Source organism: Bombyx mori, chromosome 11 (genome assembly GCF_030269925.1).
Source record: "Bombyx mori chromosome 11, ASM3026992v2".
Classification (NCBI taxonomy): Eukaryota; Metazoa; Arthropoda; class Insecta; order Lepidoptera; family Bombycidae; genus Bombyx; species Bombyx mori.
In genome coordinates, this window is record NC_085117.1 from 11,399,603 (window position 1) to 11,415,738 (window position 16,136).

General features: G+C 36.3%; 1 protein-coding gene across 1 annotated transcript in view; it reads right to left on the reverse strand.

The window, feature by feature from the left end:
• The window catches only part of LOC101744766 (zinc transporter ZIP11), a 68,545-nt gene extending 55,373 nt beyond the window's left edge, over positions 1-13,172 (reverse strand). Inside the window, exons 1-4 of the mRNA XM_004931471.5 lie at positions 12,815-13,172; positions 12,498-12,723; positions 4,618-4,808; positions 1,708-1,901 (exon numbers count right to left, since the gene is read on the reverse strand). Of these exons, the coding sequence (XP_004931528.2) occupies positions 1,708-1,901; positions 4,618-4,808; positions 12,498-12,723; positions 12,815-12,922 (719 nt within the window). The 5' untranslated portion in view covers positions 12,923-13,172. The remainder of the gene's footprint in view (positions 1-1,707; positions 1,902-4,617; positions 4,809-12,497; positions 12,724-12,814) is intronic.
• Between the last annotated feature and the right edge of the window lie 2,964 nt (positions 13,173-16,136).

Sequence of the window (16,136 nt, forward strand, 5' to 3'; positions counted from 1 at the left end):
GTGCCAATATATAACGGTTATGAATATGTTGCACCCACGCATCGGTTAAGACGACGCGACGCGACATAGCGTCAAGGTTGCCTTCAATGATACGGCCCGCGACGGCGGATTTTTCAGTGAAATAGCTTCACCGGGTTCGGCAGCGCCGCACCGGTGACGACAGCGTCTGCGCGGACGCGCCGGTCGATGCCCCCGCCGCCACGCGATTTGGCTCCACACTCCACTCGACACAACTACTCGCTAATGTCTTGGCGATTCTTTCTTTTCTATTAGTTGCCAACCCTAATTAACGCCCAAAAGGCGGGGACCCAAAAATGAGTTTGGATTTAAAGTATTCAGATTTAAAATCTTTCAAAAATAATCAGTATAAACAATTCGAAATAAAATTTTAAGTCTTCAATTATTTAACCGAGTCTATAGATAGATATCAAATCAAAAGTTTGAATTGTATTTTTTTAAAGTTATTATCACACTATTCATATCAAGCCAATACGAAAAGGGGGTTTTGAGACAGGATACAGATAATTTAACGATAGAAATCTAGACCATAAAACAGACACCATATGGCTAAGGTTCCCCCCCTACATTTACTGTAACATGACATTTGACAAAAACAATATCGAATAATAACTGTTTATAGAACACAATATACGTATTTCATTATATTTCGAGCGGGTTCCAGAAATAAAACAACGATAATTATACATTGAAACATTTCGCAACCGATTGGCAAAATAGAACGGTCGCGATTAGGTACGATGCCGCTAGCCAAGTTAGCGCGTGATGGCACATGCCAAACGTTCGACGACACAAGCGAAACAATTCTCATGTCCGACATCTATCTTTTAAAGTCATTTGAAACAACAAAAAATACAGATAATAATAAACACGACTATACAAATGTTTCATATAAACGTAAGTTTGTTTAGTGAGGATTAAATATAGTCATGTATAGGTAGGGAACTAAGACCGAGTTCAAAGTCCATAGTGCAAATGGTAGCTGCATCCCGCTCACGCCCGCAACTTATCAATGAAATGCCTGTTGAACAGCCGTTTTCGTTCCATCAACGGCGTCTCGCGTTCCTTCTTCTGACGTAACAAAATGGCGGTCAACTTATGATACGTTGCAGTCGATTTTGCATACTTATATAGAAATTTAAAACTAAAATGGAAAATTTTTGTTCAAATTTTCTTTTTGTGATTTAAATAGAATGCGACGTATGATTTTAAACAGTTATAAATATCCGAATGCGTTACATGGATTCATGTGGTATTAAAATTAATTGTAATAGAATTTAGACTTAGACGAGTAGTGTCCCCTATATGTAGCATTTGAATATTTTTTATTTAATATTTTCAATTGGTTAAGGCTGACAAAACTAGATGGCGCTGTACTTCAACGACATAATACCACCACATTAAATTGAACTTAGTTCAAACAAAACCTGATAGATGGCGGTGCACAGCATACACCAGAATTTCCCATAACTTTCAGTAGATGACATTACCAATACTTTGTTAATCATTTAAGCGCTCTTTTTCAATTTATTTCAAAAATTTGATATTGATATTGAATTATCATAAATTTGATTTGATGAATAAATCATGATTTACAAATCACAAGGAAATTAAATTAAAAAACACACTCAGATTTGATAAAAATTAAAAACGAAATCCATACCGTATTACTTAATTACCGCGACTTACCTTGATGACTGGAACATGGCTTTGTCGTTGGGGGCTGTGGCACCAAACGAGACGCCAACAGCCAACCCCTCAGGTATATTGTGGACTGTTATTGCGACTACAAGCAGCATGATACGCTTCCACTGTGACTGGCGCGCTTCCAACGACTTAGATATGCTGTCGCGGTGATCACCTTCTCCGTTCTCGCCAATTTTCTGCAATGTACATTAACTTTGCAAATTATGTCGTTTTCGAACGCAACGACGATTTTTTTTTTATTTAAATTGTCACGGAAAATCAAACGAAACTTGATTATTTGTTATTGCTGTGAGAAGGACATATTTATTTTTCAAAATCGTGCGTGGTTTTTTTTTCCTTTACCTTAACGGCACAAACTGTTCTATGTTGTAAAATTACAGAATTAAAATTACAGAACAGAAACAAACAACAAAATTACAGAACAGAAAAGTTACAAAATAAAATTATTATATTTAAATTAATTTGAACTTGTTCTTGCTCTTATGACAGTGTGCCAGTTATGTGGGGTCGGTGTAGCATGTCCTCTGATCATACTGTATAGGGATTTGGTATGAGTTTTAGGACCAATCGCCTGCCTGAAGACAAGCTTTTTTGACGTTTTTGTCTTCTTTTAAGGTTTCTTTTACGTCTTAACATTTACATTAAATATTGGTTTTCAAATACCAAAAAGATTAAAATATATCATATTTTATTCGTTTTTCTGTATTTTCACGACAACTTTTAAAACGAACACATATACAGGGTATCCCAGAACACAAATTAAATAATTATTTTAGAATTTCGATAATACCGATCTTCTTCTGAGGAAACTTGGCTTAGTGTATATATTTTTTTAGTAGTAATCAAAGTTTAGTGATAGTAAGTTTAGAGTTAATTTAACGATCATATGTACGTATTTTTTCTAAAAATAAATTTGTTTTCTTTTTCATTGATCTGACAACAAACTAGTTTGTCTAATTCCATAGCCAAAACAGCATTAAAGCTTACAAACAATTCAAAACTCTAATAACAATGTCGAACAATTTTACTCCCGATTTAGTATATTTTTTAAATTTCTCAATAAAATGGCTACTACTCGAGTTCTACTGTGTGTAGAGTGCTGTTTTTTTATGGCTCCTCATAAAAAAACCTTTCCCTCGACGCTAGGTTATCGATACCTTTTGGGACACTCATTATATTAATACATTAGCATAAATCACAATTCGAAAGAAGTTGAAATCATCGATATACGACTTTATGCCTGTACTGTAGATAAATACTTATCGTTTCAGCCAATTAACATTAACGTTGTCAATCACAAGACGGACAAGACGTTCCGATTTGAACAGTAGGATAGTTGTTGTTTTAATTTTATTAGTAATAACACGAAGCGACGAGCCGAGAATGTTATTATGTAAACATGAAGTTCTTTATTATAATTATGTTCATTTAATTTTTCCGATAAGCAAATGTTTTTACATCGACGACGTGCCATACAAAGCGCTGACCCAGATCGGGTGCAAAGTCGCATAATTTCTATTTCACAATTGAGTATTTATTTTGTATGTCATCAAATTTTTGCTCGAGATTTCAATCACATATTTCGTTGCGATTTCAAATCGGTATTTTTTTCTAAACTGATCAGTGGGCTCAGTGCAAGTTTTTTAACGCTCCCGATAGCGTAAAAGTTAACTCAAATTTGTATGGAGTTGGAAAGTTTACCTACGTTTGCCGCTAGGGGCGCTGTTCCAACTCCATACAAATTTAAGTTAACTTTTACGCTATCGAGAGCGTTAAGCTAAGTAAGCACACTGTTAGTAATGTACCTACCATGAATCGAATGCGAATAAATCGCTAAACGAGGTTAACGACCTGGTATGTCGGTACGCTTTGGATTACGGGCGTTTCTAGAGATGCGGGTTAACAAAGCATTTGACAAAATGTTTTGTTGGTTGTCGTCTAAGTTACGTGATGATGATATAGAATAAAACGATAAGAACTGGTAAAAGCAGTAAATGACGTCATGAAAAATATTAATATTTTCACATTCTTTAGCGAATCGGTAATTTAACATCTTCACAGTAATTTTTTTTTTTATACAAACATACTATTTCTAACATGGATGAACGAGCTCAGGTTGTACTTGTTATTAAGTGTATAGTAGGGCATAGACATCACATCCAAAATTCTGCCGTGCAACATAAGACATAAGGTCTAAATCCCAATAGTATTAAGGGTGTCACTCTTCATGCCATATCGCATACCCATCCAAGCAGTCTTACAACCCACCACCAGTTATTACATACATTTTAACTATACATTAAAATTCAGCGTGAAGTCGGTCGTGAGCACGTGTCAAGGACGTATTTCCTTAGAATAATTGGTGCCTTGCTGCGAGATTTGAACACCGGCATGGTGGCTTCGTTCGCTCGATAAGATTACACCGGGCGGCTCGTTTACATAACTTTTCCTTAAAACTTTTTTGTTATTTTACAACTACCCTCACTATTAGAATTCAAACTTAGCTATTTAAGAACTTGTGGCGGTAGCCATCATACAACACAAGATATATGACAAATTTCTGAATCTCGCTTATGACATTTTCAAGATAAGTCTGCATATCTGCCGAACAACAAATTCAGACCGTCGGTCTACCGAGCAATATCACTCGCTCAGTGGAAGATTTTCTCTTTGTTGTATATCTCCCCACAAACTGATTAATAACATACCTACTGTTACGATTTTGTACATCACCATTTTTGGATAAGAAATTAAAAGGTTGAGTGATCTATTTCAACAATCTAGGTAAAGAGGTTATGGCGAAAATGAGCAAAAGCGGTTACAGGAGTGCATACGCAACGGACCTGCAGTTATTGTACCATTAACTCAATCGTATGACCGGGTCATACCCACCAGTGAGTTGTGCGATTGATGACCACGCCGCCTCTGTGCAGTGTGCTGGTTTGTGATACAGTCAGCGAACTCAGCAGGCTGCGGGGATTCCATCGTCACGACACTCGTCGGTACCGACGGTCGCCTGTTCAAAGCGGTCATCATTTCCAAATCTTCTAATTTCTCTTTCGAGTCTTTGCTTTTGGTGATACCTAAAAAACGTTATTTTCAAATTAGTTCTCTTATAATAAACTTAGTAAACTATATTAAGAGGACTGGAACTAAAAATTAGGTATAATATTTTTTGCAGTTGTCGGGAATGCGTCGACGCTGGGGTTTAAGCTGCGCAGGCGGGTACAATCTTTGTTAGGTAATCCACAAGCAAGACAATCACTAAGGACTGCCAAGACGAAGGAATAGCACCATTTAATAGCATAACTGTAGGAATTTAAACGAAAAATATCGCAGTAGGAGTTACACGATTTTTTAGTGTATACTTTTAATACATCATTTATCGTTCATTTGGTCTAAATGTACCTACTGCATACCATTCATAGCTGGAGTTCTAAGACAAATGTACTTGTTTATTACCTCGACGTACGAGCTTATGGTCTACTTGGTATTAATCAGTTGCACATGCATCACATCGTGATGTTGCGAGCAACTTTATATTGGAGTATCCATTCTTGCTTGTTTTTTCCTCCCCTACCTAATCGTTGATAGCCTACGGGGCAATTACAACTATGCACAGACGGTAAGCGCACGGGAGCGACCCTGGGAGGAATTTCTAACACTAGCCCTAGTAAGAGCAGTGCTTCTTTGAATCTACCAACGGATCGGAATCACTGTCTACTGAAAAGATCTGGCGAGAAACTCAGTGGGTGGTGTCTATGGGATTTCTTCGGAGGCAGTGGCGTAGCGAGGGGAGGACAAGGGAAAAAGCATCTTTCCCCGGACGCTACTCACAAAGGAGCGCCAGACGGTCCCGAAAACAAAAAAATCGTAGATATTAAAAAAAAAATTAATTGATTTTTGAATAACATATTTTAAATTTAGTACCAGTATATAATAAATGTTAATTCGTACATAAAAAGGAAAAAAGGGGGGAGCCAAAAATGTATTGTGCCCTGGAAGCGAGTTTAGAACATTACGCCACTATTCGGAGGGTATTTGTTAAAAATGGAATACATGAGGCGATGTACAGAGATTGTAATATAATAATATAGCAATGTTTTATGGCGCTATTTGTATTATTTGTCATCAACGGATTAAAACAAACGATCTGTTTCAAAGATCTTCTTGGAATCACTGTTCTGGTTCCGCTAAAACTCATGTATTTGTTTTGATTTAGAGATAATTTAAGTGAACGTGGCTTATCTACTTTAACACTTTGTTAAGAAGGATAAAAGCCTGTAAAAATATTAAAGTAAAATATTTGCAAATTTTAATTCATAGGCGATAAATGAAAATACTTTACTGGTATTAGCGTATATTGGGCATGGAACACAATATTGCCTATTACTATCCCGAAACATTTTAAGTTACACACAACAATTCAATCTTCAACTTGATGTATCAAACTGGATTGCGAAATTCGAGTTGTGATTTGTCTGCCCATTCATAGAATAAAAAAATGACAAAAGTTCCAATTATTTTTTAATACTTGGGCGGATCTAACGTTTCATAATGACTATTTAGATCCAAATTTAATTACGTAGGTAACATCCATGAAACACTAAAATTTTAAACAAAACATTACTTTTATTGGAGGTAGGAAACTTTTTTTTTATAACGCCATCTCGTTAAGTTTTGAGGTACCAACATCAAATAACAATATTATTATGCAATATTATAATATAAAGGATTATTGAAACAAATTTTATGGGTAAAATAGCGTATTTATAAAATAATAAAAAAAATCGTAAAACAGCCATTTGTCAGCGATGACCAAGAAAATCACAATCGCGGTCGTGTTCGAGATATAGCTATAATATACAAAGGTATTTTTAATTTAAGGAATAATGTAAGATAATGATAACTAAAGAATGAATACCTTAGAAAACTTCTAAAATAAAATAGAAAGATTTAATCGAAGGCCACTTGTCTTGAACTTGTTTGAATTAATTGAAATTTCCGGTTTTGAATATAATTAGAAGATACTAGTGAAATGTGATCACCTCCCGTTGTAATATTGCTAAATGTATAAAAGCACCCATTTGCTAGAATTACTTGCGCGCCACCTATCGCACATTGATCGTACTAGTTTTGCTTTGCTAGAAGAGCCATGAATTGTGAAAATTCTCAACACAGTTGGACAAAAGTGGCATATAACACGCGAACTCATAAATCGCAAACAAACATACACATTTTTTTTTATAAGGTTTGTGGTACGATTTTTAGGACCTGTGATCACATAAACTTACGTCATCCTTACATGTTTACATAAAAAAAGAATTATCATATAAATATGCGTTTAATACATTAGGATCTTCTATAATATTAAACGTTTTATATCCGTCTACGATTGTCTATAGTTATTTCTGGGTCTTTTGGAAAATTCTAGCGTAATTATGAAATAAATTACTATCGGCGTCATATTCTCATTTGAATACACAATTTGATCTAATTATTTTCTTCTTTTCAATATAATTGAATATGCAATTTCGAAATGGGCACATGTCGCATATTTTGTCAAATACGTTTTTTCATATACATGTAGTTTTGAGGCTTACCTACACCCATTTTATAATAATTCCAGTAATTTTCAATTGCTAATTAACACTAAAATATATCTCAAAAGTTAATATTTTAAATTTTACACTGCTTTAGAAAATAATCAGTTTTTTTTCATTTCCTGAACATTTTACATATTCAGAGATGTGCCCTTTTCGAAATTGCATATTCAATTTAACATTAAGGTATCTTGTCATGCTTTTGCCGCTATAATTCATAAGACGCCTGTTGCTTGAGCCGTATGCGCATACGGTGGAATGCAAAAATCGCGTGCAGGTGCACCAACCATTATCTTAAGGAGTTACGTAACTAACACGTGTTCACGAACAACTTACACGACGAACGAATAATATTTATAAGAACAGGAATACTATCACTAACCATTATGCGAAGTGTAATAAAAACCAAGTACGCGATAAAAAAATATATGTAATTAGCGTGCGTAGAAGGGTGTACGCACAAGTGTGTAAGGCTCGCAGAGATAATAGATACGGCGCGGCGGCGCTAGCTTATTTCTATCACAAGGCAGTCTTGCATTCTTATTTGACGCGTGGGAATACAATCGTCACTCACATTGTGATGTCCATGCACTCCGGTAATTATCAACATCAAACGGGCCGTGAATTCGTTCACACATCTTGTAAAATAATAAAAACTGTTTCTTGAAACACCCAAAAACATAAATTCTCATTCAATTTATACCATGCCTGTTCTTTATAGACAGACGGGAATACGATATTAAACAAACCTATACAAATGGTTACCAGAGGGCTTAGTGCGAGTTTCTTAACGTTCTCGATAGCGTAAAAGTTAACTCAAAATTGTATGGAGTTGGAACGTTTGCCTATGTTTGCGCTAGGGGCGCTGTTCCAAAAGCATTCAAATTTGAGTTTTAACTTTTACGCTATCGAGACCATTACAAAACTCGCACTAAGCACACAGAGCCCAAAAATGTCGCCACCAACCTTGAGAAACATATTTCATGATATTAGTGTGTATATAATTATTTTTGAGTTAGCAAAACTTTATCACTACCGCTTTATCATAATATCTATGGACATTGCAAAATTTAACAACTATGATCACGGCAACTATGCAAGATTACGTGATTGTCGTTAATAAAAGCTACAAAAATCAGAAGCGTACCTCTTTTCTTAAAAAAATTGACATTAAAAAATAAATTATTAAAATTACTTCCAACAAGGAGTTAAACATACAATCTTTGGTAAACTTTAGGCTCAACTACTGTCTGTGGTTGTATAACCAGCACTTGAAAACCAGACTTAAATTTTATTGTGAGCAAATATTGATAACGCCACATACCTGTATAAATAAACGAAATTAATGTCTATGATAGTAGTTAAGTTTCCCGTTGTAATAAAACTGGAAAATACATTTGACTCTGATAAAGAAGTAATTAACTTTTTTTGGTGATCTGTCTCTAGTATTTTAAGATAATTTTATTTTCTTTCGACGTATAAACCCTGTAGAATCTGTAGAAGATCACCTACGGCTCATGCGTTTACTGAGAACATTTTTCTATGTAGGAAATTGTCCAAGTTCAAAAAATGATAGCCTTTCTAATTGCAATTGTTTAAACTCAAGTGAACTCAAAGAGTTTAATTGCAGTGACCACCAAACTACTATGGGCGAATTTTGCTTTAGAACAAGCATTTGGTATTTGGCTGACACCATAAATGGTAATCAGTGCCCATGGTCATTAAAATTTTAAGAAAACCACCTATTTTGAGAGTTCAGGTCTATATGTCAATTATTGTGTTGGCATTACTGTTTTGGAGCACAATTAGGCAGGGTGCTAATGAAAACAGGATGGGTACCGGCGACGGCGAGCCTTCGGCGCGCACTGTGCGGTACGATGGGTTTCGTGGAGTCGGAGTGGTGGGGCTCGATGGGGTTTAGTCGGTAGTTGCGGGGTAGCTCTTGGTAGCTGACGCCGTGCAGTGCCTCGCGCGCCTTTCTGAAGGCGTAGTCTCCCGGCAGGAATTGGGAGAAGAGGAGGACCCTGTTTTCTTCTTCTCCCTGTTCTTCTCTGGAGGCGCCGGAGTCCGACATAACCCGGTCTCTTATCCCCCTCGACCGGGTTTCCGTAAATGGATTCCCCAGCGTTAAAAAAATTAAAAAAAGTGTGCTAATGAAGCACTTTTTCAGTTTTTATTTCAATTTTACTAATTTAATGGAAACCTCATCAATAAGCTAACATCAAACCATGATACCATCCCTGAACTGTTTTTTTTTATTGCCCTTGTAGGCAGACGAGCACACGGCCCACCTGATGGTGAGTGGTTACCGTCGCCTATGGACTTCAATGCCAGGGGCAGAGCCAAGCCGCTGCCTACCACTTAATACTCTCCACTAGCCTCGTTTGAAGAAGGAAATGTCATAGCGCTCGCGAAACACTGTGGAGGGGAGCTCATTCCACAGCCGCATGGTACGTGGCAAAAAAGACCTCTGGAAACGCACTGTGGATGACCGCAGTGGCTCCAGGTAGTATGGATGAACTCTACTCCGATGGCGGGCGGTGCGATGGTAAAAACGAGGTGTCGGTACCATCTCGAACAATTCCTCAGAGCATTCCCCATGGAACATACGGTACAAAATACAGAGGGAACTGAAGTCCCTCCGCAAACCCAGAGGTTTCAAACGATCCGTGAGAATGGGATTATCGACAATCCGAACGGCCCTCTTCTGTATGTAGTCAAATGGAAGAAGCTGGTATTTGGGAGCCCCGGCCCAGAGATGGGAGCAGTACTCCACGCGAGGCCAGACTTGTGGTTTATAAAGCAAAAGTCTTTGTCCAGGCGTGAAGTACCGCTTCGCTCTGTTGAGGACTCCCAGCATTTTGGGCGCCAACTTGGCTTTACCTTCCAAATGACTCCGAAATTTGACACCGCTCGAAATGTCGACCTCAAGTATCCCGATACTCTCTGAAGGTTGCAGGGATACTTCTTGGAATTGCGGCGCCATGACAAAGGGGTCTCTCTTCGCAGTGAACGCGCAAACTTGTGTCTTTAACGAGGGCGAAGGAAGACTTTCGGAGACTCGCCCCAGAGAGTTCTTCACTTCAGACACAAGTTTTGATCGTCTCTCTTGCACCACGCTCCGAGAGAGACTCCTATGGCCGATACATCGCGCATCCTCCGTGCTGTCATCCGCATAGCAATGCATGCCATCAATAGACAGCATGTCATTGATATACAGGATGAAAAGCGTGGAGGAGAGCACCGAACCTTGTGGAACGCCAGTGTTAATGGTCATGGTATCAGAACAGTCACCGTCTACAACGACCGTGATGCTTCGCCCATCCAAAAAACTAGCGATCCACTTGCACAGACCCTCAGAGATTCCGTAAGATGGTAGCTTCAACAGAAGTGCCCTATGCCAGACCCTGTCGAAGGCCTTCGCGATATCAAGGTCCACAGTGTGCGTGTTAAATTCGGCTTCTACCACTATTACAATACCATTAATTCATCAATATTAACTACAGTGTTTGGTCTTCTTCATGGTTTATTCGCTAATTCGTATTCTAGTCAACAAATACACACAGTGAGTTTGTTAGGCATGTCCTAATCCTAACAACGGCTTTCATATTGCTAGCTCACATTGCTACAGTAGAACCCTATCAGAACTCATATTTGGTAATTGTTTTGTTTTGCTCAAGCACTCTGCATGCTTATCTCAAATGTGTGTGTAATTTATTATTATTACACAATATTCTTGGAGAACATGTTTCTAAATTAATTTTGAAACTATAAATCTTGGAACAAGCATGTTTCATTATATTGCAAAGCAGCCATTGTACAAAATGACGATTTTATTCTTTTTTTTGTTGTTAAGAAATAGATTCATTTCATATAGGTATTTATCAAATATGTATTTTTATCTTTTTCTCCTACATATTCACTGATCACCTAAGAGGCTAGTCTAGGTACACACAGCTTGACAGGTGAGCTTAAGGGGGTCAATCTGAGAGAATCTACTAACAATAGGCCTAGCAAGAGCAGTGATTCGTAGTATCTACCACTGGATTGGAATCGCAACCCACTAATAAGATAAGATGAGAAACTCAATGGGTTACTCGAACAGGCAAAATGATACATGACAGGGATTCGATCAACTTATAAACAACATAGTAGTTTATCTGTGATGTATTAATGTATTTGATGCATGATATATAGGATTTATTTCTAGAATTTTGGTGAAAAAAATCTTTTTTTTCAGCAAAAAACAGAAAATTAAACCAGTCCAAAATTTAATAGTAGAAGTATGTTTTTTCCAAAATTTCCAAAGAATTTCACTTAAATCAATTGTTAAAAAATTGTTCAACAAAACCATTCGTATTCGATTCATCATGAATTTAAATAAAATAGTAATCGTGAGATTAAAACATAATGGTAGTTTTAATTTTGTCTGCAATTCGTGAGAACAGAATCAATTACTTTATCAAAATATCTTACACATAATAAAAAATAAACACCTGACTGAATATATTTTATGATACATGTTCTTTTGTTTTTTAGTTACTTTTTAAATGTAAGATCATCTTTAAAGAAACACAAAAACCTTAAGGAAGACAAACAGCATATTACTCAATCAGTGGACTACATACTATGTTCATTGAATAGATGTGTTTGTGCATTATATTTTGTTAGTATAACAGCCGGAATGCCAAAAAAAATAAGAATTTAACTAAGATTAACTTAAGACTCCTCAAATAAGTAGCGTTATTGAAGTGCTCAGACTTTCATATATGCTGTAATCTCTCTTATACGCTGTAAACTTTTATAAATTCAATAGTATTGCAAAATTTTTAGGAAAACATGCACAACAGCATCTTTATAGAATTATCACAAGATTTATTTATTCCAACTCAACTACTGTAGGTTTTTAAGTGATAATAGGCAACAACCAGATTTTCAGTATGACAACATTCATTTGTAGCTTATATGAAATAGACTATAAAACAAAAAAGCACATAAATAAAACTAACAAATTAAAAATCAGTGGAAATAAAAATGAAAAAGTAATGAATATATTTTGTATGTCACCCATTATGTTATGACATTAAATTGAAAATATTGAAAAAACGAAAATGCCAAAACTGCACATAAGAAAATAACTTAAGAAATAATATTTCATAAAGCACTTACTGATCATCATATTAGTAGAATTAATTCCAAGGTAGTCTAAGAACCTGTCAGTTCCATACACAAACACAGCACCACACAAGAACCCTCCTGCTACTGGGACAAATGCATATTTTCCATCTTCTCCATATGTATCACACATTTCTATGGCTGGTTTTAATAGTGACCAGTAAGAAGCTGCTGTCATGACTCCGGCTGCAAATCCTAACGACAAGTCAAGTAGTTTTCTCTGTAAACAGAACAATAAAGTTTTAATATTAAGTATTAAAAAAAACCTGCTTAATATATGTTTCTCTATTGTTTCATGTATCATAACGCACATGTTTTCCTCTTATAAAGAATACGCAACCGGCTCCAACAGCAGTGAGCCCCCAAGTCAATAAGGTCCCCAAGAGGGCCTGTGTAACTGCTCCATATCCTTCAATCATTTTGATTAAGTTATTCTATGTAAGTAACTAATTTTCTTAAGTACAACAGCACATTTTCTAACAATGAAGTTTTCTTCTGGGATTCAGATATCCAATTAAAATCGTATCTAGTTTTTGGGTCCTTTTTATAGTGCACATGTAGGTACTATTTACTGTACGACCTTGTGTTTCGATAAAACTTAAACGTCAACTAAACTGACGTCAACTCATTGATTATTGTGAAACGTCAATTTTGCTCGTGTGTACGTCAAAAGCTGTCAATGTCAATGATGAAAATTTATCATAGACCTAGGTTTCATCAAACCTATAATTCAGTGGGTTTCATACTTCAGTGAAATTGATCAACGTTGACATGAAAGATAGTTAATAAAATATGTAGTTCTTGAAGCAAAGAGTAAAGGCAAATATGTAGTTCTTGAAGCAAAGATTAGGGCTTCCGAAATTTAAAATTTTATAAAATCGTTTTAATAATTAACGATTTATATTATTTTGTCCTCATATCGATGATTTATTTTTGGCAAACGACAAAGAGGTTTTGCGCGAGGCGACTTTCATTGCTCGTTAGACTGAAACTGACCAATTGCTGACGTGCCTCAAGGCAACCTCCCCTGCTTGAGCAGCAGCTCTTCCTCAACTTGAGGATAATAAAAATAATTCACCGCGGCATCGATCCGCAGCGCAGCATCTTCTTCAACGACATCACCGACGCATTCGGCAAATATTCATGTGACGAATAGGTTTGTTTGCTCTTTGTCCGGGTGTTAATATTTTTTTTTTATTGCTTAGATGGGCGAACGATCTCATAGCCCACCTGGTGTTAAGTGGTTACTGGAGCCTATAGACATCTACAACGTAAATGCGTCACCCACCTTGAGATATAAGTTCTAAGATCTCAGTATAGTTACAACGGCTGCCCTACCCTTCAGACCGAAACGCATTACTGCTTCACGGCAGAAATAGGGGGGCGGTGGTACCTACCCGCGTGGACTCACAAGAGGTCCTACCACCAGTAATTAACTATAAATGTATTTATTAAAAATAAGTATAGAAGTATCTATGTCATTTCTCAGGCTTACCTTAACACAGGCAATCCTAAATTGGGGCCGGTTGACCATGCGTGATTTGTTCTCACTTATTTATTAATTATTTATTTTAGTTATTAGGAATTTATTATAAAGCTTAATACCCGAAATACAAGAATAGTATATAATGTACAATAGTACATACAAGAATAGTATATACATCCGGACCTCAAATATCAATTATTATTTTTTTTGTGCAAAGAATAGGGAGGGAGGGACAATCATTTTTACAATAAACGACAACAACAGCACCAAATATCTCTTAATGAGTCACGTTCGAATAAAGCCTCGCAGTACCGTTATAATGTGAGCGCACGTTAAACGCAAGAGACATTTGTTAAATCTCTCATAAATTAACGCGACCCGGCATACGTAATGAGGGTAGGTCAAAATAATATGGCACGTTTTATTTTGCTCGAATCGTAATAATAATTCTAATTACCCACGTAAAGTAGTCATTTTGTCAGTAGATAGTTTTTTAACTGCTAGCGTTGCTATGATCGTGTAGTCGAAGCCGGATATTTCATGTAGGTATCCACAGAAAACTAGAACACACTAGTTAATAACCAGTAGTTTCGCTAAATCCCAAAGGCATATGGTTTAAATTCGGCTACCTAATTTTCGCGCTTTAAGCCAGATTAAGCATAGATAAGTATTTAAATAACGTTATCACTCTATAGTTTATGTTACACTAAATTGATGCAGGGAATCAGTTCTAGAATCAGATCTAGGACGACTTACCTGCCTTACCTTTAAGACTCGAGAGTAGACTATATTCAATGAGCTCAAACTCTTTTTAAGGACGACAAGTAAAACTTTTTGAAATCACACAATTTTTTATAATACACTAGAAACTCGCAGGGAAATAGTTAAAAAAAAGAGCCTACCCCCTACTACTGCATTGATTAAGCAACAGGTATATGTGGCTTTTTAACATCGGATAAATATATTTTTTCTCCTACCTACGCCGAAAGTTCGGTTTTCCTCCCGCTGTACAGGGAAGAAAGTCTAATTTTTCCTCCCGCTGTACAGGGAAGAAAGTGTAACTTTTCCTCCCTGTGTACAAGTGCGCATGCGCGTTAGTGTCTACGTCTACTCTCACTTCGGCACACAACACAATACAACTTTCGGCCTGGTAGGAGAAAAAAGAGCATGTGCACCAAGGGAGAAAAGTAGGACATTTCCTCCCGCGTGTAAAATGGCAATTGTACTATATGCAAATGTACTATATTAACAGTAGCTGTCTCATTTCAATAATTGTGCACTTAAGCAACAATTTTATATTATCTTTCCTATATTAGTGACATTAATTTAATGACATGGCCATCAATGTACACTTATTGGTTAGAGACGAATTCAAAGAATATGTAAGAGCTATCAATTAGGCACAAAATAGAATCATGAACATACTTTTATCTGTTTGTCAATGACTGAGTCAATAGTTGAACCAATTTGGGTGCGGCTTTCAGTAATGTATTGACATAGCCTTGACTTAACCCCATGTTAGAAAACATACAATAATATATTCTAAATAAAATTCTTTGATTTGGTGCTACCAGTGCCAAAAACAGATATTTTATGAGACTAGTCTATCTAGGATCTAATAACATGACTAATGACTCTAATGAAGTCTTAAGAACGTCCAGAATCCGAGCAAGGATTCCAAGCATTCAAACCTGGTTAAATGTTGGATTTTATTTAAACCTCTTTAAAAATGTATAGTGCCTTTCTGTTACATCACAAAATTTGCTTAACGTAGTGTTTTAGACCGATGACAGCTACGTATCAAAATTACATACCTACCTCATATTTATTATAAATATATAATACGCCATTGTCTTTGGAGAAGAAAAAAATAAATGAGTAAAAACAAAAATATTTATGAAAATAAGTAAGTATGTACTTTCGAAAAGGAAGTAAGCTAAAATCAAAAAGTAAATATGGCCGCGTTTAAAAAAAAAGGAAGCATAGTAAAATTACTGTTCCAGAGAGAATTCATCAGATCTTTTTTTTTATCATTCAAACTATGCACCCATGACCACCAAGAACGAGCCGTGCGTTCGTTTGTAGTGTTTGTTCACTTCGTGCACGTCATTTATGTTATATGAGCCATTTGTGCGGCATTGCTATCG